This window comes from Protopterus annectens, chromosome 2.part0 (assembly GCF_019279795.1).
Source record: "Protopterus annectens isolate FY-2018-M chromosome 2.part0, PAN1.0, whole genome shotgun sequence".
Taxonomy (NCBI): Eukaryota; Metazoa; Chordata; order Ceratodontiformes; family Protopteridae; genus Protopterus; species Protopterus annectens.
The window spans coordinates 1,820,759,475-1,820,786,232 of record NC_056728.1 but is presented as its reverse complement, the minus strand read 5'-3'; the positions used below and the strand labels follow the sequence as shown (position 1 = coordinate 1,820,786,232).

General features: G+C 42.7%; 1 protein-coding gene across 1 annotated transcript in view; it reads right to left on the bottom strand.

Annotated features, from left to right (window-relative positions):
• Window positions 1–26,758, bottom strand: part of C9orf72 (C9orf72-SMCR8 complex subunit) — a 660,311-nt gene that overhangs the window by 65,435 nt on the left and 568,118 nt on the right. The window contains exon 7 of the mRNA XM_044061855.1: window positions 16,256–16,313. Coding sequence (XP_043917790.1) covers window positions 16,256–16,313 — 58 coding nt within the window. The remainder of the gene's footprint in view (window positions 1–16,255; window positions 16,314–26,758) is intronic.

Sequence of the window (26,758 nt, the reverse complement as noted above, 5' to 3'; positions counted from 1 at the left end):
CAGACTTCGAGATTTTAATATAGACCCGAAAAACCATGTGGCCAACTTTAGGCCTACAATGTTCAAGTGAATCACATCTGTCAGGTGAGACAGGAGATCTGGAATTGGATCCAGAATTCATAGTGGATGAACTAGATGACACCAAAGAAAGGGGAATCAAATATTACAAGGTCAATAAAGGGCAACAAGGATAACTGCTCTTCGACTGAGATATGTTCTGTAGAAACATGGGGATTAAATGGGTTGGGGTAAGCACAGAGGAGACCAAAGGGCCAGGTGTGGAGGAGAGCATCTCTCAGTCATTCCCTTGGTGGGAGGATCAGGACAAAAAACCTCCTGCACTTGTTGTTGAGAGGAGATGCAAAGAGTTCACAGCAAGGTTGGCCTCACTGACAGACTTTTCCAGAGCCCTCTTGTTGAGAGGCTACTCATGACTGAATAAAATGGACCTGCTCAATTTGTATGCTATCATGCTGGATTTCCCTAGAATGTCCCTTTTTCTTTTACCAGAAATGGCAGAACTTGCAGGGTCCAGAGCCTAAACTAAGCCCAATAAATCACTCTTGCCCACAACAACTCAAGCAGGTAAAGACATACGTTTAACATATTACTGGTTTTTGACAAGAATTTCAGAAGATAAAGATCTACTTTTGACAAGCAAAACTTCCCTAGCAACAGGCATTCCAGTCTGGCTAGGCAGAGAGTAATTCCCTGTTCCTTCTTCCAAGACCAACAAGGGCATGCCAACAGCCATAGAGGACCTGTCTAACCTCAGGTCCATGGTGGCAGTATAGGCTACACCAGATGGTGCCAGGGAAAAAAATGAATGTTCTGAGGAACCAGAATTGGCCACAGCAGTCTCACCCATCTGTGAATGAGGCACTTTAGTAGCCTGCCGAAGTGGCAAAAGCTGATTGTTAATTTTTTTTTCTTTTAGAGGCTGGAAGAAAGAAGAACCAAGGAACTGGCAGGTTGTTCCATGGTAAAGCTGAAGTTGTTGCCAGATACCTGGGGAAGCCCTAGTCTGCCAAACAAGTAATTATTAAAAAAACTCTATTTTTCCACCAAACAGCACAGTGAAAAGCACTTTAAACATTTACTTGGCTCCTAAAAAGTAAAATAGCACAACTTTTACCAAGGAAGCTAGTTTTAACTTAGTTTTAGCAACTTTTCCCCCACAAAAGCAAAAAGTAGCTCTCCTGAATAAAAGTTCATAAACTGGATGTGTCAGGCTGTAAAATCACTTTTTCCTAGCTTAAAGTGATAAATTTCACATAATAAGTTCAGTTTCTGCATTATGATAAAGTGGAAGTTTTTCTCAAAGTGAACTTATCTGCCCAGCAACTGAACTACGTTAGCTAACCATTGATCCTTGAAAGCCTGATACAGTAGTGTTGTTCAATGACAACAAAACTCCAAAGAGCTTGCCTCCCAGACCCATCCTCCTTCAGCTCGAGTCAATTAATGGTTTAGGTGCGTGGAACATGCCCTTAAGCTTTGGAAGCTGGTCAGCTGTTATAGCCTTACCAGGATATAAACCATGTAGCTATGGCAACTGCAGCAGTGATCAGTATGATGAACATCAGCTCTTATGGTTAAGCCTCCACAAGACTGACTCTGGGAACTACAGACTGATTAGCCTCATCTGTATGGTAATGGGACTTATCAAAGAATTTGTAAGCAACAAGTATTCTAATTGATAATCACTTGACCAAACCAATGTGGATTTGTGAAGGGCAGATTCTGCCTACTTAACCTGGTTGACTTTTTTGAAAGCGTCCACAGAAGCACTGGATGAAGACAAATTAGTATACAACACCAGTTAGACAAGACTTTCAACACCATCCCCCAATTCAGGCATTACTGGAAAACTGTTGCAACTAAATACAAATCCTTATGTGACTTGCTGGATAGTGAACTGGCTAACTAAACATACACTCAGACTTGGTGGCAGACCTCCTTCAAAAAGCCTTACTACTAGTGGTATCCCTCACTGCTCTTTTCTGGTGCCACCACTTTTGCGCATAGACATCACTGATGTCAAAGTTGATGCCAAAGGTCTCTGATCATATTTGCTGAAACATGTAATCTTGGGGCCATCATCAACACTCTAGAATATCTATATCCACCAAAAGGGCCTTACCTGTACAATATCATAGTATAAGGACCATGGACTACAGTTTAATACAAAATGCATAGTATTGTACTCTTTGGGAAGTAATAGCCCTGCACCTACCACATACATGTCACCCCCTCAAAATAGATACAGTCATTACAGACACTGGCATAACCATGGAAAATGAACACTCCTTGAAGCACCACAATTCAGCTCTTATTAGGAAATCTTTTCACCTAGGCCAATTAAGTACTAACAGCACATTCTTCAGATCCAAGGAAGTTACTATCTCTCTGCACACCTCCCTTACCAAGTTCGCATTAAAACTCAATACCCCATTTGGCATGTATCAATCCAATCATATGGTCCAAGCAGAAAAATAATGCAATGTTTAATCACAACAAACAAAACTACCAAACAAACAACCAACCAAACATGATCCCTATAAAGTTTTACAAAGAAATTAAAATGTCTATCATTCTGTTCAGTCTCTTACACACTTCTACAGTGAGATCTCTGCTTGGCCTATAAGGCTTAACATCCCACATGCTCAATCACTGGAAATGCCAAAACCGCCCAACCTAAGGACCTAAACCTATACTGTTGGTAGATACATTTCTCTCTCTCTCTCTCTCTATGAAGTGGGAAAGTTACAATGGTCTCTCAGACAGACTGCCTGGTATACACTTATGAGTATATGAAGGACAGAATATTAAAGATAGCAGAACCTTTTTCCTAATATGCAAGAACATTCAAGACACTAATGTCAGTGGCTATGGTTTACTAGAATATGGCTTCCTAGTTTATGCCTAACAGACTGCCAGCATCTAGTGTAAAAATCTTTGAATCTTACCATTCTTCAGCTGTAAAATAATCAGGAAATATTTTCAGCAAATGCAGTACCCAGTGATCAAAACATAAAATGTCATTTTATTCTTAGTAAGCTTAAGGATTTACAATCAACCAGAACTAATAATCTGCTCTTTTGTTTGCAAAGCATTCTTTACTAACCTTTAATCAGACCCCAGTCTGATCAACTGCCTGAATATCCGCAAAACAAACATCACCAGAGTTACCCTAGGATTCTAAAGAGTTAAACCTTGACTGTGATATAAACAGGACCTGCTGGAGAGACAGGTATATATCCCAGAGACTATCCCCTCTCTGGAAAAGGCTCCACATTCTTGTGAAGTAGAGTTTTTCCCTAATCCAATTTAACTTTAACTTGAGCAATTGGATGGGAAACAGGAAATACATCCCTGGTTTGGCACCTATGTCTGTAATGGACACTGGCAGCCTGTAAATGGTTCATCTTCCAGGCCCCTGCTTGTAAATGCTTCATCTCCCAAGTCCCTGCCTACACTTATCAAGGCTGTCAGAAATAGTCAGAGATTTGGGATGCATGGCTAGGCTTAAAAGGGCCATTGTGGTCATCAGCCTAGTAAACACTTATGAACCTATGTACCTTTACAATTTTTATTTATTATTTGGTCATGCTCCCAGCACTTGGAAACTGGCGCACAGTCTCCCCAAGTCGCAAAAAAGGCAGTAAGACCACTGCAAGCGACTTCAGACAGTATTAGTAAAACCACTGTGTCATATAAAGTAATGGAAATATTGTTAACCAAAAATCATTAAACCAGGGTAGCTATATAGTTATCTCAGCTATGAATCAATGTAGACTTTTCAAAGAGACATCATTCCTTACTAATGTTACTGTCTTTCTGAGACCGTAAGTTCCATTTTGGATGTAAATGCCAAAGGGGTTATCTGAATTTGGGTACGGTCACTGATGTTACCCTTCACTGTGGTACTGTGTATTGTTTGCAGGACCTATGCACTCATTTGACAGTATGGGCTGCAAATTGGTAGTGTGGAAGAAGAATATGTGCACTTGTCAAGGGTAAAGCCCCTGAATACTAGTGTGGAAGAAGAATATGTGCACTTGTCAAGGGTAAAGCCCCTGAATACTGATCACCAATGGTATGCAACAGGTTACCAGTGCTGGAAGTCCTGCTCTTGATGTTATTTCTACACATTCCAACTTTAAAGGCTGTTAAATTTGAAGATGATTTAAGCTTAGATGTCTTGGTATGCTGACATCTACTCATTTTCCCAGTAGCTAAAACTAAAGTTATGTACTCACCATGAGAATACGTGTGTTTTGTCTGTTTCCATCCTTCCTCAACATACCAGTCTTCGAATCCAAGTCAGATCAGACTTCGGCCACTTTCACGCTTTTGGATATGGTGCTCAGGAACATCTCCTTATCCATAATCCTTCATTTTGGACGATCTACCTCAGATTGAGTTTGCCCACAAGGTAAAAAGGCAAGTATTCAGTGTTTGAGAGAGGAATGAGTAAACCAGCAGAAAAAAACAGGTCTTGACAAGGAATCTCAAGAAGCCAAGGCCAAGTCTAAGTCAGCTAGAGTAGTCCAAGTGTTAAAAATATCAAATGCCGTAAGACACGGGGAAGGGGGTGAGAAGAAGACAAAGGACAAACTAGACAACACTGATTTATCGTTAAAATGTCAACAATTTTTGGTCCGGAGCCACTTCTGACCTTCAAGCCCCTCCTACTGCTGCTCAAGTGCCCATTTGCTTAACTAGGTCAATGGTACTACTTTCTCTGCTTTGTACTTCTGTTGGCCCTAGAGGTGAGGGTCAAACTACTTAAAGTGGTATGTCATCAGGTGTAGTATTTTTCCTAGCCCTATCTCCCTCTCCCAGCATGGTGATGTATACGTCAGACTTGGAGGACTGGCCTGAACATGTGCTCCACCCTTAGCCCATACAACAGCCACATCTACTTGGCTCCACTACCAACCCCATCAGCCTGGAGATTGCTATTGAGCTCTGCCCTCAGCAAAAGACAGCCCAGCATGCACCCTCTTCTCCTGGGTAAGCATGCTCACCCTTCCTCTTTTGCCAACAAAGACCTGAAATGTTAGTCAATCTTGGGTTGCCTGGCCATACTCAGGGCTTTACACCTCAGAATGGCACCAATATAAACCTAAAATGACTATTTTACTGTACAGTTACACATAGTTTAGTAGTATTTTCTGCTTAATGCTTTCGGAATTTTATTTTTATTTTTTTATTTTATTTTATTATTTATTTATTTATTTATTTATTTTTTTTTACATATTCTGTTCTTTCAGTTGGGTTGTGACAGAAAAGGGTTTGCTAAAGATCAGCCTACCCATCCAGTAAACAAAAGCAAGAACACGTGTTACACTGAACTATATACTGCCTGAAGGTAAGCCACTGGGCCTATGATAAGTAGTCCTGAAGAGTTCATAGGAGAATTCTAGACTAACTGCCCTGAAGGGCCATTTCAAGCCTAGCCAACAACCCTAGGTTAGAATCAAACCCTGTACCTTGTGTCTATGAAGTGAAGACCTTAACCATTATGCAAATCTATGAGTTAACTCAAGCCTAAAACTCCTTTATTGTATCCCTCCAGTTCATACCCATACCACTTTATGGCATCTAGAATTTTTCTGGTTCAGTCTTCTTTAACTAAGTGACTTACAAGCTAATAATACATAGTATTAGAAAGGGCAAGGAGTTAACAAAATGACAGTAGACTGTTAGTCTAGGATGTCTTGCAGTACAGAAATTAATCCTTGTTTGCCACTTATTCATATTTACATTCATATTTTCATAACTGAGAGACCTATATTTTATTGAGGTGCAAGGTGTGAAACACCAATGTGGGAGACAAGAAAATTCACTGAAAATGCTGGTTTATATCAAAGTATACTGGAAATATTGCTAGTTGTTTGTTAGTAAATATGAAAATAAGCAATACTTTCATATATGCTTAATACGTGAAAAAACAAGTGATTTATAAACTGCTGCATGGTATAAGGTGAAACCTTAAAGACACTGAAAAAACTGTCTTTAATACTTGCACTGTAAGCTGCACGTCTTGAGCTGTATCTAGTATTATTTGCATTGCTAATAATACAATTAAATGTGTATTTTCATATTTCTGTAAATATCTCAAAAATACACTTGTAGAGTAATTTCTTGTTGTCATGGGAAAGCTTAAGTCAGGCTAACAAAAGTGCTCTAACTACATGTGTCCAGGCTGTACAGTTTCCAAGACAATGTATGAAAGTTTAGTAAAAAAATATAATTTGGTGTTTGTGTGCATTATAACATACTACAGTATTTATGGAAAAAAAACTATGAATGCACTACTACCACTGTAAAGAATACTTCTTACTAATAATACTGCTATTTGTAGAGTTTAATAGCTTTTGTAGTTTACAAAATATTTACATTTGTCTATTTTACCCTTTTTAAATTTATTTTCAAAAATGCTCTGGAATGCAAAATGTGTGTGTGGGCTGCTAGAGGTGCAACATTCCACACCACATGGGTGTTGATTACTCTGAATCATTTGACCAACTTTTTTTTTTTTTGTACTACTTCACGGATTTTCAAAATGTTAATGGATTTTCTAACTTTTATAGATGCCATGTCTGTTTTTTTCTTATATTGCACACGGTGTCTCTACCACTGGTTCAGTATTTTAATACTACTAAATTAAGTGTAGTTTATTTATTAACATTTATTTACTCGGATTGTTCAAATGGGTGGAAAAAAGCTTTTCAGTGGAGGCCCTGGGACAAAAGGTCCACAGAGATAATAAATAAAACATGAATCCATAATGAATGATATTAATGGTTTCACATGTACATAAATTGCACAGAATCAAGACATTGAAAATTTACAAATAATGTTGTTTGTCTTTTCCCGGTTAGGGGTCGCCACAGCGGAATTCCAGTCCGCTAATGATTGGCAGTAGATTTTTTATGGTGCTGAGTTGCCAGCCCGACGCCCAACCTTCAGCAAAGGCACGCCCATTCATGCATGTCTTTCGAACAACACTCGACTGCGGGGAGGACATGCAGACTCCACACAGAAGGCACTTCAGCCGAGAGTTGAACAGGAGAACCATAAATATAACAAAAATAATCGTACACTAAAGTTCAGAGATAGACAGAGAGGTCAAGAATTGTTCAGAAGGCGAGAGATTAAAAAAATAGGTTGTATTACACAGGCAAGGAGGTTTGAGAGTGTATGGCACACTACAGCAGACAGGAAGCAGACGGTTTTTAGCAGTAAGTACATGCACTTGCATGAAAAAGTGGTAGTGGAGTAGACAGAATTAACACTATTTACTCTGTTTCTTGTTAGTTAATAGAGACATCCTGAGAAGAAACTGATGGTCAAAGAGAGAGACATGAAATTAAGGGTGGAAAGAAAGAGAAAATGAGCGACAGGGTAAGGAAAAGTTTTTTTAAGCTACAGATAGTGAACTGATGAGGGACAAAGTTGTTAAATTAGAGAATACAATTAACTTAAATACTATACTGGAAATGGGGTAGGGATATTTGCAATATATACAAGTAGTTTAGTTGAATCATAAGAGTCAAAAACATTTATGCCAGTTTAGTTACCAGGTATCAGTCAGAAATGATGCTGAAGCTGCGAGAAGTTACCCATAAGCTGAGCAAGAGCAAAGCCAACAATCAGATGGGTATTTCTTAAGATCAGTTTTGAAGGCGAGTTGGTTATTAGTTAACCTCAGTGGGAGTGGGATTACATTCCATATTTTAGTGATGTAAGTTGAGTATAAGGCATCTCTTGCTGCGCTGTTGTACTTGTGAATGTTAACTAGCTTGTGTTGTGAATGTAATTGTCTTGATTGTGCTAATGATGAATGAGTCCTGTCAGAACTGGGCATTTTTGTGGATTGTGGACTACACTTTGGGGTATGATTAGCTGAGAATAAGTGAGGTAATGAGACAATTAAGCTAATTTAGTTGTTTCATGACAATATACTGGTATGACCTATAAGGTAGACTTGATGCAAATGTTGCCGCTTTATTATAGCACTCTTCTAGTTTAGATGCAAATGTGGCCTGCAGATTTATCAAGATTGGATAACTATATATTAGGGAAGTTAAGGGGAAGGTAGATGTGTATATATATATATATATATATTTTTTTTTTTTGGAGCTGCTTTTCAGTGTTTGATGTGTCCAGAATTTCAGGCAGGCCTTTTTGATGGTCTGATGAATGTGCAATTTGAATTTCAAGTTGTCATCTATAATGACCCTTAATAGTTGTGAATGTGAGACTATTTATGTTTTTGTGTTATTTAGGAAATCATAATAGTGAAGGGAGCCCTGTCCCAGATTGGGTGTTTAGGGAAGGAATATGAGTAGCTCTGTTTTCTTTGGGTTTAGTTAAGTGCTCAGTGCTACTAACCCAGGATTAAATGGAGGTAAAAGGTTGCAGGGTTATATGCTGAAGATGGCACAGTTTGGACAGTACGTATGAAGACTGAGTTGGTGACGTACTGGATTATGGAGGAGTGTTTTAAAGTGGTATGGAGTTTGTTAATGAAAATATTAAAAAGAAGAAGATGCAATATAGATCCTCAGAGGACCCTGATAGGAACAGGTACGAAAACTGAATAGACAGTTTGCCATTTGCCAGACTTACTGTTCCAATAAGTAGCTAGTGAACCATTGTAGGGATAGGGGTAATAGACCGAGAGAACATAGCTGTTGAAGTTGTCTAGGATGAGAGACAGTATCAAAGGCTTATGATAACTCAATAAACATAACAGAAACCAAGCTACCATTGTTTCTTGATTGCTTCCTGATGTTGACAAAGTTCAGATGTGCAGTGACAGTACCATGTCCTGGTTGAAAGCCATTCTGAATAAGGGTGAGAAGCTGATGGTCAAGGAGGTATTGAATTTGTGATCACATTTTTCTAGGATTATGGACAAAGGAGCACTGCAACTGGCCTAAAGTTTTTGAAATCAGCAAAGTTTCTGCCCTTATGTAGTGGAAGAATGTTAGATTTTTCCCCTCAAAGCGACAGGGTATGGTACTCACTGATGAATCTAGGCTATAGTATATGGGGCCAACTTGCAATACTCTGTTTGATTTAAGAGTAGTGGATATTAGTTTTTGTAGATGTTATCTATTATTTATTTTTAATATAGAGCAGGTTGATACTGCTTACAATGTGAGAGTGGCCGAATTGTTGCTTGCTTGTTAAAGTATTTGGCCTACTGTGTAAATTACTTTATTAGAATGAAGCACAAGTTAAATTCTGATGCAATCCCTTTATGGCATGCTATCAGGTAATGGAAGGTTAGATTTTTTCCCCCAGAACAAATTTTTAATGATGACCAGAAAAGCTTTGGATTGTTTTGATGAGTGCCCGGGAGACTGATACAGTATTGACTTGTGTCATCCTGAATTTTGGTTTTGGTAACACTACGGAGGCTTGAAGATTTTACTGTATTTTGTGCAGTAGTACATATCCAGCTGCACAATTCTACTATACAAATACATTTCTGCTAGTTATAAATACTGCTTAAAGTGACACATATCCACTTATGGTCAGCAAATGAAATTAAGCTTGAAGAGTTTACACACACAATCTGTATGAAAAGCATCTGTCACAGAATATGAGATCTTTTATGTAACAGTGCAAAACTATGCAGAAGAAAAAACTCTGAAAGAGCAAAAAATAATGCAAAAACTTTGCATTTAAAAAAATCTCAAATTATCACAATTGTGTTAAGCAACATTTCATTCTGCAAGCAAAACGGACTATGATGATTGTTTAATATGATTAACAATAAAGACATAATTTAATGCCATGACAAAGAAGTTATGTACTCACCATAATGTTCCATCTGAGTTGCTGGTCTTCATTTGTCTTCAACCTGTGGGAACACGGATCTGGGATGGATTAGACTCAGCCACATTTCTCCAGCATCAGATCCGAACTCCAAGCTCCTCCCCTACCCATAATGCTCCTGTCTCCCTTCCTCCCTTCAGATAAAGTTTGCTGCCCACCATAGCAACTCAACCTGACACAATTCCTTACCTCTTGGCACAGTAACCCAGATATAGTATCATAAGGAATAACCATTTATGCCAAAGAAAAGACCATGTCTTTTCCAGCTAGACCATCACACAGCCCATATAAGGCAGGGGGGAAGGAGGGAGGGATGGTTGAAGACAAATGAAGAGCAACAACTCAGATGATATGCTATGGTGAGTATATAACTTCTTTATCTGAAGTTGTTGTCTTCATTTGCTCTTCAACCTGTGGGATAGAGTCCCCAGCTACCAAATACCTAGGAGGGCCTCATGGAAGGATATTCTGTAACACAGCAGAGCCAAAGGATGTCCTACTTCTGGAGAGACGGTTCAACTTGTAATGGGAGATAAAAGTATGTGAAGATGCTCAGGTAGCTGCAGAGCAAATGTCATCCAAGGAAACTCTGGACCAAAAGGCAGCTGAAGTACCACAGACCTAGGAGAATGTGCCTTAACTTGACCTGACTGAGACAATACTTTGGTTGAATACACCTAGAGTATACACTGAGAAATCCAACAAACAATGGTGACCTTTGATACAGGTTTCCCTAAAAAAGGCTTAGAGTAGAAATGAAAAGTTGATTAGACTTGCGAAAGGCCTTTGTTCTGTGCAAGTAAAAATGCAATTGTTTATGAACATCCAGCAGGTGCAATTTATACTCTTCCCTTATTCTGAAAATTCGGAAAGAAGACAGGGAGGTTGATAACCTGATTGATGTTTGATTCTGAGGCAACTTTAGGCAGAAAAGAAGAATTAGTGAGCAAAGATACCCTGTCTTTATGGAAGATCATGAAAGGAGGCTTAATCAGTAAGGCCTGAGGCTCCGACACTAATAGCAATCAGAAAAGCGGTCTTTTAAGACAAGAACTGCAGATCCACTGAAGCAGTGGGTTCAAAGGTGGAAGAAACCAAGGCTTAAAGGACCAAAAGTAAGGTCCCAAGGAGGCACAGGGTCCTTGATCAGTGGCCTAAGAACAAAAGTACCCTTCAGAAAAGCATTACAGAGCTTAGAAGACGCTAGAGAAGCTGAATTATCCCCTATGTGGAAATCAGAACTAGCTCCCAGCTGAAACCATAGAGAAGCTGGCACCCTGTTGAAAACTGCCTGCCAGAAACTCTAACATAACAGGAACTGGAGCAGTGATGAAGGGATCCAAATCACGTTGAGATGCCTAAACTGAGAAACGTTTCTACTTACTTGAATAAACCTTCCTCATGGAAGATCTATGAGCCATTTACAAAAACTTCTTAACTGGAGAAGAAAGCCCAGGAGTCCTAACTAACATGGGAACTGGAGCAGCCAAGCGGTGAGCTTCACACTGGCCAGATCTGAATGTGGAATCCTTGAGGGATGTGAAATCAGATCCGAACTGGATCCAACATTCAGGGAGGACACACTACATGAGACCACAGAGAAGGGAACCATACATGGTGAGGCCAGAAGGGGGGCAATGAGGATGACTGAGCTCCCCAGCCACTGTGCTTTCTGAATGAGTTTTGGGATCAGGGGAAGTGGAAGAAGCATAGAGAAGACCAGAGGGCCAAGCATGAACTACAGCATCTCTGGGGGGCTCCCCCAGAGGGGGGTTCAGAGCAAAGAACTCGCTGCACTTCGCATTGGAAGGAGAGGTGACGAGATCGCAGCAAGGCTGACTCCACTTTAAAAGATCTGTTTCACTACTGAAGTATTCAGAGACCACTCGTAAGGCATCAGGATAGACCTGCTGAGCCTGTCTGCTGAGCCGGTCTGCTAGAATGTTGTACCTCCCTGGAATGTGTGCTGCCACCAGAAAACGGCTGGTGGAGATCACCCACTCCCACAATCTCATGGCTTTGTGGCAAAGGGGATAAGACCTGGTTTCTCCCTGTTTGTTGATATAATAGACTACCGACATGTTGTCTGTCTGGATTGGCAATCGTCCCTAGGGGAAGATGGGCATAAAGAGCTTGCAATGCTAATAGCACCATCCTCATCTCCAGGACGTTGATATGCAACTGGGTCTCTAGGGATGACCACGTGCCTTGAACTGCCCTTCCCAAGAAATACCCCCACCTGAGTAGGGAGGCGTCCGCGGTCACTGTGGTAAGTGGGGAGGGAAGAATAAATGGACGACAGATGACAGGGAAGAAGTTCCAGGGACTGAATCCACCACAGAAGAGAATCTGTGCATGCTTGTGACAGACTAACAGGATGTGACAATGGTAGATCTAGAAACAACCACTGGACCACCACAGTCCTTTAGAGCACCCTCATGTGTAAGCAAGCTGTGGGAACAAGGGTGATCGTGGCCGCCATGGACCCCACCTCCCTTAAAACAAACTCCGCTGGAGGAGATGGAACTTGAGGAATGTGCAAGACATGATGTTTGAAGGACTGAAATCTGTCTGGTGTCAGAAAAACCTTGGTCTGAATGGTGTCTAACCGGGCTCCAATGAAGTCCAGAACTTGATCCGGTTCTAAGAGGGATTTGTTGAGATTTATGGTGATGCTCAACTGGTGGGCGGTTTGGATAAGGAAATCCCTGGCTTGACAGAGTCAATGCCTGGAGGAGGTGGAAAGGAGCCAATCGCACAGGCAGGGGAAGACCTGGAAACCCTGCAGCCAGAGGTGAGCTGCTACCACTGCCATCATTTTGGTGAACACCCTGTGGGCTATGGTGAGACCAAAGGGTAGCGCTCTGAATTGGTAATGACTGGTCCACAGCTGGAAGTGGAGAAATCTCCAAGACGGTCTTGTCCATTTTGATGGGATAGTACGCATCTTGAAGGTCTACTGAGCACATGCAGTTGCTCTCCTGCAGGAAGGGCAGGACAGATTCGAGTGTGACCATCCAGAATTTCATCTTTGCAACTGACAAGTTCAGGGTAGAGAGAACTAGAATTGGCCTCAAGTCCCCCGTTTCTTTGACACTAAAAAGAACCTAGAATAGATGCCTAATCTAGACTGGTCTGAGGGGATGGGCTGGATGACTTGTTTTTCTAGTAGCTTGGAAATTTCCTGTGCTGCTGCCTCCCTTTGTGCGGGGTGGAATGTCCAGGAGTTGTTTGGCCGAAACTTGCCTTCGAAGGGGATTGAATATCCTCTGGATATGATTCACAACACCCACTGATTTTCTGTAACTGACTCCCAGGCTGTTGGGTATTGCGAAAGTCGACCCCCCCCCCCCCCGATTGCCTCTAGAGATGAGCAGCCAGGCACCCCTTCAGGGCTGCTGTACGGGCCTGTCTGAGAAGGAATCCCAAAATCCCTTGGTTTTTCGGGCCCCCTCTGCCATGAGGGTGTCTGTCATATCCCCCTCTGCCTCTGGGGGAGGGCGAGTCCCGAGCGTCCTGGGAATAACCCTGAGACCTCCGGAACTACATCTTCTTCGCCCCCCCCCCCCCACTGATTCCTGGAGAAGGATCGTTGATGGGTTGAGAAGTGGATTCCAACGGCAGACAGTCTTCCAGTCTTTCTCGCTCTGGACCAGTGTCTCTCATACAGTCTTCCAAAGAGAGTGGAACCATTGTATGGGGTGTTTGTAAAGGATGCCTTGAAGGGCTCTGAGAAGGCACAAAGTCAGAGCCATGCTTGCTCCAGCAGTTCTGGCAGTGCCCTCAGTAGTGAGAGAGAGAAGCCGCATAGAGGCTATGGAGGGCAGGGTGGCCATTCCAGAGAAGAAAACCTTCCTATCCTCCACCGACATGGACCCTGGGGGTAGACTCGGCGACCTCCTTCACTAGGTCTCGCTGAAGCCTAACAATGTGTGCCATGTAGTTCAGCACACGTACAGAGAACACTGCAGAAGCATAGGCCTGCTTCCCAAAATGGTCCAAGGTCCTAGACTATCGGTCCAGTGGGTGGACCGTGGAAGCTCTCCTGTGCGAGATCCTTCTAGGTGGCCGCTGCCACCGCCACCACCATGGCATCGAGAGGGGGTCCCCTTTAACCAGTGTGGTTTATCAGAAGGGGCACTGAGGGACCGGCTCCACCATGTTGGGCTCCTTCCACACCTGAGATGTAACAAGATCCACCACTGGCTCTGTGGGAGGGGACACCCAGGAAGTAGAGCGTCCTGCGCCAAATGCTTCCAGAAAACAGACCACCCCCCACGCTTCCGCAGGATCTCCATGATGTCCCCAAATGAATCATCCTCTGGGGGTGATCGGGGGGGGGATCCCCTTCCTCCAAATCAGTGTCCTTCATGAGAGACTCAGGCAGGGAGTCTAAGTGCCTCCTTTTACACATGTGTTTTCGAGGAACCTCCTCGGGGGAGGGGTCTCTGGGGTGGACTTGAAAACATCCAGCTGTTCCCGTGTGGGAACTTCCTGGGGCAGAGAGGCATCAGGATGTCCCCTGAGGTGGCAGAATCCAGACCAGAAATAGAGGAGAGCCAGGACGGATTCAGAGGATGGGATAGAGAAAACCCACTCCACTATGTAAAGGCAGAAGAAGAACAAACCCTCTGAGCTGGTCATGTTCGGGTCCGTAATCCTCTGGATCAATGGGGGAACTGGAGCCGAACCTCCAGGCACAGAGACTCCCGACTGGCATGCTCAGCTCCAAAAACCCGGAGCCCAAGCCACCCTCTTGGATCTGTTGCAGAGGCTACGGCTCCGAGCTCATTGGAGCCAACCCGCTCAAGGCAATGGTTGGCGAAGTACCAGGTACCACTGGCGCCGATCACTCGATACCGAGAGCCCTTGGACCCGAGGAATCCGAAACTGGGGGTTGGATCAGAGAAGGATTGACCGGTATGAAGGCGGACTTGCATGCCCCCCACTCCGGAAGGAGAGGGGACAGGAAAGACTCCCATCTGTTATCTGAGTGAGGATGAATCTCTGCATCATCCTTGTTCACCCCGGCTATGGAAAGGCTGTGGGTGGATCTGGAGGAAGAGGCCACCGACACCAGCCTAGAGAGCCGATAAGATGAAGCCGATACCTGGGAACAGCTCCGAGGCACCTACGGCTCCAGGGAAAAACAAGAAGAACGGAGTTGGGAAGAATCAGTACTAGGAGCAGATTGGAATTTATCTGGTGGGTCAGCTGAGGAAGAGCTTTTGGGGGACTGCTTCCTTGGCCTGTCTCAGTGCCTGTGCTTCTCTCCGTCCCCAGTCCTCTTAGCAGGAGGTTGGGTCCCAGAGGCCGGGTTGAAGACAGAAATAGAAATGGAGGGGGTAGACTGGGCCTCCGTAGTAGGTGGAGGGAGAAGGCTCTTGAGTACAAGTTTATTCCTCTTGTCGATCAATGCATGGGGATTGAATGCCGTGCAGATCAAACAGGAGGAATTGAGATGAGGGACCCCTAAGCAATACTAGACAGAGGCACAGTAAACTAACCTCAAAAGGGCTATCTTCTGTGACCTACTATACAGAGGCACAGTCAACTAATCTAAAAGGGTGGCAAAAGCCAAACACACTCTGGCTAGGCTTATAAATGCCCTAGGGCAGATAGCCTAGTATCAACCTATGAACCTATACAGAGTGTGGCCATCTGCTGGGGAAAGCTTATGGCCTCACTCTGTGCACTTACAGAAACCTGGTTTGGGTGTCTCTGACATTGCAGCAAAGAGAAAACCCAAGAGAAGTCTCACACGCACACACACACTTAGAGATAGGACAGAGAAAGCGAGAGTAAGGAGAGGTTTTTTTTTTTTTTTTTTTTTTTTTTTTTTTTACTATAGACAGATGCCTGAGCGCAAAAAGGTAGGGGTAGGTAAAGAAAAGAAAAGAAAAAAATTTAGATAGAAAGATGAGGATGGAAATTTAGATTTGACTAACTCACCCAACAAAAAGCCTGGAGCAGTGGACCACGATGCTTGAAAGAGTGCTGCAAACCAGATCTGAAGGGAGGAAGGAAACAGGGCCCTTATGGGTAGGGGAGGACCTTGGAACTTGGATCCAATGCTGGATAAATGCGGCTGAGTCGGATCCATCCTGGATCCGTGTTCCCACAGGTTGAAGAGCAAATGAAGACAACAACTTCAGATCGGTTGTTAAGAATGTGCATCTAAGAAAAACCTTCTCCCTTCTTACCCATTAGAATAAGTATTCTTTTGCTTACACCTAAAACTGGGGTAATTAAAAACCAAAAAGTGAGTCTGGTGGATGACAAGACTAAAATAAGTGACTTTTTAGATACATTTCAGCTCTTTTATTCTAGGTATTACACAGAACTTCAGCTAGCATGCAATCATGCAGTACTAATACAAAATTATAAAGGATACCTGATCCAGAAATGACTTTACTAACTCATCTTTCTGCATGACATCCTGGAACACATTTCTGCAGGAGAATAAAAAACAAAAAAAAAAACACATGAAGACTGTAGCTGGATGGCACAATTCTCTTAATATAAGCATCCCCCTGATACAAAAACAATGACAGCCTTTAAAGTCTGCCAAATAGACTCATTTTGTCACCATGAAAAAAGCCAAAAAGATCATGCACATTAAAGTTCCTTAAAACATTGCCGTGAAAATGCATAACTTCTGCCACAATAGACAGGAAAGGAAAAATGAAGATAATGAATAAAAGTAACAGCTGGCAAAGAGGTAAAGGTAATTTCAAGAGAGATCACAGCAACAGGACTTATGTTTATACAGCCGTAATTAAATCATATTAACAAGTTCACATTTACAAAGATTACACCATATTGTTTTATACAATATAATCAAACATTATATAAATTGCTCACTTCCTGCCTTCTCAACCTCATTCCTCCTCCAAAACATTTTTCTGTTATGTATCGCTCCCACAATTTTCATTTTTTACTATATAAAATTACTTCTACTATTTTCTGAAGATCCCACTTCCTGTTTTTTTTTATCTCCGTTACAATATTCACTACTATAGGTATGGTTGGTTTAAACTTTGATTTCCATTTTCTGGCAGCCACCAGAATTAAACTTAGCAATGAATTACAATGTCTAGGCAATAAAAATACTGTATCACAGCTTTCCTTAGTTACACTCATTTGCTTACTCAGCATTCTTGGCAGAGTATTCTATGGGAATTTTTTGTCTGCCATCTCATTACACCTGGAGAGCATATGCTCCCAGGAACAACTTTCTTCCCCATTACACCTCCAACATTTGCCATCTCACTGAGGAAAAATTATTTGTAGTCTGTCTGGGGTATAAAAGTACCTATGCAAACACTTCAGGGAAAAATCCTAAATCTTCTAGATTTTGTTGCATACTTTGGTGCCACATGTATGTCCTCCCATTGTTTATTTGTGAATTGCTTAGCTAATCTCACTTGCCAATCTTTTCTGACCTCCTCTAATTGATTCCTACAGTTATTGTGCAATATTTTATATTTCGTACTAATTATTCCTTTTTTTTAACAGCTTTTGTTTGAGATTCAACGAAAAACTCAACCAGTCCAAGTCTTTCATTTAGGATTCTCCTATCCCTTTCTCTTTGCCTATACTCTCGTATCAATCCCTGAGAGGGGAGGCAATCTCTAGCCCGTAGTCCAAATGTCTTCATGGCCTCTTCCCATTCTGATATCTTTCAGTCTCTAATTATTTGACCTGAAGATGCCTTTTTTGCTTGATTTAACATGTGGGTAGTCGATCAGATCCTACCTCAGCACCTTGTGCCAAAGCATTAGATACGAGAGCTCCAACTCCTCCCCTATCTGCAGTTCCTTGTCCTGCCTGAGCCACCCCAGATCTCATTTGCTGCCTGTGAAAGCCAGATGTGTGGACTGAGAGAGTTCACTTTAGAGCTCACCTTTAATTCACGATAAGTGAATATTTTTTTCTTCTTCCCTCATTAAAAACACTTGTTAACTTAGGACTTAAAGTGTGCTTAGAGTAGACTTGGTGATCTTATACATTTTGTGCAGTTCTTTCTTCTACATGTGTTAGTGTGTTTGCGTAGTTAGATTTAGATTAGAGTTTTTTCTTAGTGCAATAGTGTTTTTCTAGTAAGTATGGTTAGTTAAGTCTCATGTTCTCAGGCTTCAAAAAGTGCTCTTCCTGAGAGCATAAACTATCCCCCCCAAGAGCCACACACTCAGTATGTATACTGCTTGGGGCCATCGCACTTTCAAGCTTCCTGCTCTATTTGTGCTGCCTTCGTCTCAAGAGCCATTCAAGGGCATAAATAAAAACTTATACTAAAAAACCTTCTTTCTCTCTAGACAGGGTCTATTATGCCCACACAGCCAAAGGTGTCCACTTCCTCTTCTCCCTCTGACAAGAAGACAGATGAAGAGTGGGCTACATCTAAAGAGAAAGAGTGAGAGAAATCTAAAGAAAAATCCAAGTTGCCTGAAGTTCTTCAGGAAAGAACCAAAAAAAGGTCTCTAGACCCCACAGTTATTGAGGATTCAACATTGAAGGTTCCGAGACATTTGGATTAGATTATTTCTCAGATGCAGATTCAGTCTCCAAAAAGTCTTCTTTTACTCCCACTCTGATCAGTCCTATGCTCCATTTTCCAATTTTGCAGAAAGGATGTTCAAAGCCTGCTTCAATAACATCATCTGCCAGATCTGGCTGTTTTACTAGAAGACTCATGGAGTATGATGCCTACCGGTTGATGAGGAGATTTCTGAGGACTCCGATTCAGAAGGGAGTCCTCCCAGCTCTGTCCCTAATGAAAGATCTGGGATACGTCCCTCCCTTCTTGGCTATTCAGTCTTCTTAGCTTTTTACCCTGTCGACATTCCCAGAGGCAGTGTATATTGGGCATAGTCTTCCTACAGTACCAGAGCTGGAATTGACAACTCTCGAGAATTCAGCTTTGACTTCTTCCCTCACTCACTAGACTCTGATGCCTTCAGGTCCAGCACAGTCCTGGATCCAGGCCATCTGTGTTGGGGCTCTAGCGATTGAGTCGATTCAGAGACTTTAAGAACAGTCTCTGTCACTCTGGGCCTTGACTCATGACAGCTCAGTTCTGAGATCCTCCTTGGAGCTTTCAGCCATTAGATTCGAGAGGGCTTCCAACTTTTCCAGTTTGCATGGCTCCAATGGCTGGATAGGCCTTCAAGGCTGTGGAAATGGCCTTGGCTGGATGAAGACGTATAGTACATTCCCAGAGCTGGGATCCATCCAGACCCCCTTCTGGAGACTGTAGTCTCGTCCTCTCATTCTGGCAGACAGGGAAAGATGGATCCATTAGGCTTAGAGACTGCTCAACCCTCAAGTCTCCTGACCGTTTCCAATGTGTCTCCTTTGGGTGTTGCAAGGCACATTTCTTGGAAAAGGACTTGTAAGAAGAAGGGCATCGACTCTTCTCTTGAGTCTGTCACTGAAAACACTGACCTAGATGAGGGAGAAGGTCCCAAGACCCCTCCTGAAGATGTCTCCTTTGGAGACATCCTACAATTGATGAAACAATGTGGGGGTATGGGCCACCGAAGTCCCTTTTTCCGATCAGTGTTTCTCACAGCTTTTGGTTCCAGCCCTTTAACTTCCTAGGTACTTCCTCCTCCTGACCTACTTATTGACCTTTTTATTCAAAAAGTTTGAAAGGAGCCTGATCTGGCACAACCCATTCCTAAAGACTCTCAGCTGCTCCAACAGATAGGAAATTCTGGGCTAAGGGTCCCCCTGTAAATGCCATGGTGGTAGCAGCAGCCACGAAAAAGGAACTGTCCAGAGAGAGTTCCTCCATTCATTCCCCTAACAGGGAGTCCAAGCTTTGGACAGATTGGGGAAATGGACATAAGCTTCAGCCACTTTCTCTATTTATGTGCTGAATTATATGGCTCGGTTATCATGTTTCCAGAGGGATTTGGTTAAGAAACTTTCGAATTCTTTGGTGGGTAACTTACCAGCAGACATCCAAAAAAACAAGGAGTCCCAGTTGTCAACCCTTCAAGCTATTACGAATGTGTAAGCTATTACAAATGTATCCATGAGACTGCTTTCCAATGCAGCGGATGGTGCAGCCCATGCAGCCAGTACCGGCATTACGATGCATCATCATGCCTGGATGCAGCTATGTGACTGTGCAGAAAGCTGCAGAACATCCTTCATCAATGTCCCCTTATGACGCTTCCACCCGAAAGTCAAGGTCACACTTACCAGAAGTGAACAGGATGGTAAGACACTGTCTGCCACTGCAATCAGTTTTTCAGCCTCTCAGAGATCTTTCTCCAGGAATCGAAGAGGGGGTAGGAAGATGTGGTTCAAAAAACTCAAGGCTTTTACCAGGACACTTCTGGGCAGTCTCGCAGAGGTAGAGATAACTCCACAGGATGCCACCCCAGAGGTAGAAGCAGTCCACAAAATCAAGGTTTCCGTGGTCCATTAACAGAGAAGCTTTTCCAGCATCCCCGAATGCTTGCCCAGCTGCTGAACTCTGTAAGCAGTTGGAAGACGCTTCTCCTTACACCTTCTAGCCTGGCAATACATAACTCGAGATTCATGGGTACTAAGGATCATTTCCAGAGGTTATACATCTCCTTTTTTAGAAACTCCAAGAATGAAACAAAAGAGTGCCAAAATTACACTTGATTGGAATCTGCAGCAACAGAAGTGCAAAAGTTTTTGGTCAAAAGAGTCATCCAACTGGTCCTCCATGACCAGTTAGAATCTGGAGTCTACTCACAGATCTTTTTACTTCCAAAAAAGACAGGGGACCTGAGACAATTTTTGGACCTCTGCAAATTAAATCTATTTAAAACAGACAAAATTCCAGATGGTCATGGTACAGTCCATTTGGCCTCTTCTCAGAAAGGATGAATGGATGTGTTCTACAGATCTCCAAGATGCCCACTATCACATAAAGAGCCATAGGCAGTCAAGGAGAGTTCTCCATTTCTGACTGGGAGCCAATCACTTCAAATTCAGAGCGCTGCCTTTTGGTCTCACCACAGCTCCCCCAGGTGTTCAAGATAATGGCAGTGGTGACGGCCTTTCCTCAAGCTTCAAGGGACATATCTGGACAACTGGCTTTTAACTGCTACCTCTAGGGATCTACTTCTAACATACCAGTCATTCCTGCTAGAACTACTGTCCACCCCATGTAGTTCCATCAACATAAAGAAGAGCAAATCACAGCTTACTCAATGCATAGAATTCATAGGCTGCCAGATAGACACTTTTTGTGAAATAGTAAGGATATCATCGTGGATCAACTCAATAAGGTCAGTGACTCCAAGTTATAAATCACCCACATCTCAGACTCGACTGATATTAAGATTTCTAGGGCTAATGGCTTCATCCACAGAGATGGCCCCATTGGCCAGAGCTACCACAAGCATTCTACAGTGGACATTGGTGGTATAGTAGTCCCAGAGATTTCATCCCCTTCACCAAAAATATGACTCACAAGGGTATGCAAGAACCATATCCAGTAGTGGATTACATCTGATGCAGACACTTCTCTCCTCCAATACCCAAAGCCACAGGCACCTCCCTTCTTGGGTTGGGGGGGGCTTTGAAAGGATAACAGTCCAAGGAACATGGTCCTCATTAGAAGCCAACCTTCACCTTGATGTCTTTGAGTTAAGATCAGTCCTCTGTGCAATGCAGACACTTCAGGACATCTACCCAAGGATATGATTGCTATACATTCAGACAACATGTCAGCAGTTTGGTACTTCAACAAACAGGGTGGAACCCAGAGTGGAACCAGATCATACCCTATTTGTCAAGAAGCCATGCAATGAGAATCTAGCAGTGGGGCAAGATCTTTGAACCATTTTCCAATAGCAATGTATACACCTGGAACATACAAAATCCTAGATGGCAAGCTCAACAGAACTGTATTAATGCCTCAGGCGTGATTTTTTAACAACACAGTGGCAATAGAGATTTTCAGCCGTTGGGGTGAACCTCGCTGTGACCTTTTTGCTTCATATCTAAGCAACAAATGCAGAAGCTAATTTGCCCTCATCCCTCCAGAGAGTTGGTCACTGAGAAATACTCTAGTCTATCCTTGGCCCCACAAGGTCTTCTTTATGCTTCCCCCCATTCCCCTTTTTCCTAAAGTCATTCACAAAGCAATGGTGTGCAAGACCATAGGAATCTTCATTGCCCCCTTCTGGCCTCAACAGGTATGTTTCCCCTTTCTTTGGTCGCACTTGGTTCACCCACCATGGCTGCTGGATTCATAGGTAGGTACTAGGCTATTGGCCCTAGGGCCTATATAAGCCTAGTCAAAAAGGTACCCTGGCTTTCATCACCCAGGAAAATTATTTTCCTGTGCCACTGTCGAGCAGAGCCACAGAAATGATCCCCAGGGTGAATTTCCTATTTCCCATCCAATCATCAAGATTTTTCTTGAACATTGCTAATGAGGAGCGTTGTTTGATATAGATAGGTAGTTTGCTCCAGAGTATGGGAAGTCTCTGGGACAGGAATCTATCCCTCCAGCATGTTCTGTTTATTGTGGTGACAAGGTTTAGGTCCCTACAGCGTGTACCTCAGAGGGATTGGGATTTCTTTAAGTGGAGCATGTCCAACAGCTCTGGGTTTGACGTAGCTTTGTATATTAGGCAGAGATCGCCTCTGAGTAGGCGATATGCAACGGAGTAAGCTTGAGATTCTTGAGACGGTCTGCACAGGGCATCTGTTTGAGGCCGGTAATCCTTTTTGTTAGGTATTTCTGCGGCCTTTCCAGTTGTTGTAGCTGTCTTGTGAGGTACATACGAAAAGGGCGTTGTATTCTATAATGGGTCTAATGAGTGACGAGTAGAGGGGAACAATTATCTCTTTTTTCCTGGATGTGAAACCTTTTGTGATGAGGTGTGCCACGTAGAAGGATTTCCTTATTACTGTGGCAATGTGATTATCAAAGGAGAGACTACTGTCCACCTGTGTCCCAAGGTCTCATCACACTTTCAGTGTTAAGTTTACTACCGCCTAAGTGGTAGTTCATGGGTATAGAGTTTTTACCAAAGGGGATGACCATGCACTTTTTGGCAGTGAGCTTGAGGCCATGGCTTTGACACCAGGCATCTTTCTCAGTGAGGCCATTTTGTAGGATGTCCACATCATTAGGAGTTTCGATTATGGCTCCTAGTTTGCAATCATCTGCAAACTTAGTTAGCCAAAGACCTTCTGTGTTAGCCTGTACTTCAGAGAGGTAGATACCAAACAGGAGAGGACCCAGGGCTGAACCTTGTGGTACTCCACTTGTCATTGGTCTGAAGTCGGATTTGGAGTCTGCTACTTTCACAGTGTGGGTTCTGTCAGTGAGCCAGTTGGCAACCCATCTTGTGACATAGGGATTTATACCTAGCTAGTGAGTTTATATATAATACCAGATTGGGGGATGGTGTCGAAAGCCTTGGCGAGATCTAGATAGGCTGTGTGAACCACCTTACTCTCGTATACGGCTTTGGTGATTGCTTCAAAGAAGTCTATCAGGTTTAGGAGACATGATCTTACAAACCCGAACTGGGTGGGGTCCAGACTTTGGAGATAACCAGTGTCTTTGTTTATAAGTTCCATGATGATACGTTTCATGGCTTTATAGACCAGGTTCGTCAGGCTAATAGGGCGGTAGTTCCCGGGGTCCGTGGTGGATCCCCCTTTGTGGAGTGGGATAACCACTGCTGTGCGCCATTCAGTGGACACAAAGCCTGAGGTGAGGCTATGACTGAACATGGTACTTAGGTGGGGTGCCAGTTCATTCTGTAGTCCATGTAGAATGCAGCCTGGGATGTTGTCAGGTCCCATGGATGCTGTGTTCTTGGCTTTGGCAAGTGTGGTTTTTACCTGTGCAGCTGTGATTACAGGAACTTTACATTCTTCCGGTACAGAGATGAGCCCTTTAAGGGGTGAGAGGGGGGGGGTAAAGTTAGCACTGAATCTATCTGCCAGGATGTTGGCAATATCTGTTAGCTCTGTATATTTAGTGCCATTGTGCTGTAACTCAGCAGATCTGAGTGTTGCCATTGAGATTCTTGACATAGCTATAGAATGCTTTGTGGTTGTCTTTAGAATCACTGGCGATTTTGTTTTCGTAACTAGTTTTGGAGGATTTTATGAGGGATCTCAGCTTCTTACTGAGGCTGACCAGGCAGTTTCTCCAATCATGGGATTGTACTCTTTTTTTTTGCAACAGTTTCTTTCTTTTGTTGTAAAGTTTGTTTACTGCAGGGGACCACCACATTGGCTTCATTTTTTTTTTTTTTTAGAGGATAGCATCTTGGTTCTGTTAGGGACAGCACGATCCATGCACTTGTGTAAGTGCTTATAAAGTGCAATTGTGAAGGATTCAGCAGTCGTACCTCCATTGTCCGTCTGCATGGGTGTCGTGAAGTTTGCCACTTCTGTCTTAAGAAGCGTGAAGTTGGCTTTGGAGAATTATTTCATGGTAGTTTCCCTAATGAGGGGTGCGGGCGGGATGTGGATGTCTAGGGTGATTAGCTTGTGGTCGGATCTGACCGAGCAATTGACTTTTGGTGTGAAACACTGGTCACCCATTGACTAGGTCTAGGATATTGCTGCCCCTGGTGGGGGTGTGGATAAGTTGATCCAAGGCATTGGAATTTATGAATTCCAGAAAACATTGAGCAAAATAATTGGTACATGAGTAGTTTTCCCAGTTAATGGTGGAGTAGTTGAAATCGCCCATTATTAGTATGCTGGGTTGTACTCTAATATTTTCCAGTGCATCAAGAAATGAGGAGTGGGACAAATCTCCACACACACCCGACTGGCATGCCGCTACTGGATCTGTAGACCCTAAAACTGACAGCATGGTTTCTCCAGTTTAACAATTGCCAGAGATGCCAGGCTTTCTTCTCCAGTAGTACAAATCATTTCATCCTCTCAGAGGAATTATACTAAAAAGGCTTACAGAGAAAATGGAAATGCTTTTTTTACCTGGGCATCTCATAACTGTTTAGACCTCTTTCTACACCTCTTCCAAAAATCCTTGAAATCCATTCAGAAGTTTTCATGTCTGGGTCTAGTTATTCATCAAATGAAGTACAATTGACCATCTCTGACTTTCGTGTTGGATTCAACATCACTTCCACTGCTTCTCTCAGAATCACTAAAGCCCTTTTTAAAGTTACCTTTTTATTAAGGCCTCCAGTTTGTGATCAAATCTCTCCCTTGGGATATTACTATTTTGCAACAGTCCTTAACTCAGAAACCCTTTGAACTTGCAGCATCCACAGATATGAAATTTCTATCATGGAAGACAATATTTTTGGTTGCCATCACCCATGCCAAGTGAGTATTGGAATTTCAGGCATTTTCATGCAATGCTACCTTCCTGATATTTTATAAAGATAAGAGTGTTATTGAGGGCAAACCTGTACTTTTTTTCCAAAAGTGGATTCCGAATCAAATTAAAATCAACAAATTCAGTTGCCAGTTTTCTTCCCCAATTTCTCAAATAAAGGATAACATACATTACATACACCAGTTGTGCAGAGACAACTCAGGTTTTACCTCCACTGTACTTCAGAAAATCAGACCAATTGTTCATATCCTTCTCCAAGAAAAAGTTGGGTCAATCTGTTTCTAAAGTTACACTTTGAAGGTGGCTAGCTAATTGCAATTCCTTGGTCTATGATTCACTACGCAAACCTCTACAATCAAAGTTTAAATCGCATTCTGCAAGAGCTATGGCAACATCTACAATCTTTACTAGACGAGTTCCTATCAGTGGCATCTGTGCAGCAGCAACTTGGTCATCAACTCATACTTTTGTGTCTCACTATAAATTAGATGTACAGTCCAGGATGTGCAGATCTTTCAGTTCTGCCATTCCAGGAATATTCTTCCTTGAGACCACCCAGGTTCCCGTCGAGTAGCTTGAGAATCTGTTCAACATGTTGAATAAGACAAAAAAAGACATTGGGTACTCACCATAAAGTACAACCGTGTAAAATCTTACCATAACAGTAGATATCCTTCTCTTCACTGTTGTAGTATTCATTACAATAGGGATCTCCCACCAAGGGCAGTCCGACATCCGTCCAGTATACCAAAGCCTTTAGGTTGTTTTAATGCAGACCGTATGTCACATGTATGCTCCTCGCTTAGCATAGGGCATAAAGGTGACATCTGGACATACCATCCTCAGAACTGAGAGCCCCAGTAGGAATACCAGTTCAAAGAGAAGAGAGGTAATCAGTATATCCAGAAGAGAAATGGACCAGGGGGCAGAGGGTGGGAGTGAATACTGCAACAGGACAGCTACCATTATAGTATGATTTTACACAACTGTACTATGTCCTTCCATTTCACTGTTGCAGTATTCATTACAACAGGGATAGTGCCAAAGCTCAGGAAGAAGAGAGGGAGGAGGAAGGACCAGCAAGGCTCTCTAGGAAGCCATGAAGGATGGCTGTAGCAAACCAGCTCTAGCTCTGGAAATTCCATCCAACTTGTAGTGCTTGGTAAAGGTATGCAAAGAACTCCAGGTAGCTGCCTTAAAAACAGAGTTAGCATCCAAACCCTTGAAAAAAGCACCAGAAGAAGCCACAGCTTTAAGTAGAATGAGCTTTAACATAAGAAGGAAGGCTCTTACAATGAAAGGACAAATCCAAGAAGAAATAGTCTGTTTGGACACAGCTAATCGCAAGGGCCTAGGATGAAAGGAAACAAAACGTTAATCAGATTTCCTAACAGTTTTATCCAAATAAAATCTGAGTTGTCTATGCACATCCAACGTGTGCAGCTCCTTCTCACTGGCAGATTATGGAGAAGGGAAAAAAGTGGGCATATGAATAGACTGATTCAAGGACAACTCATTTACCACCTTGGGCATAAAAGAAGGATTAGTTCACAAGGACACCCT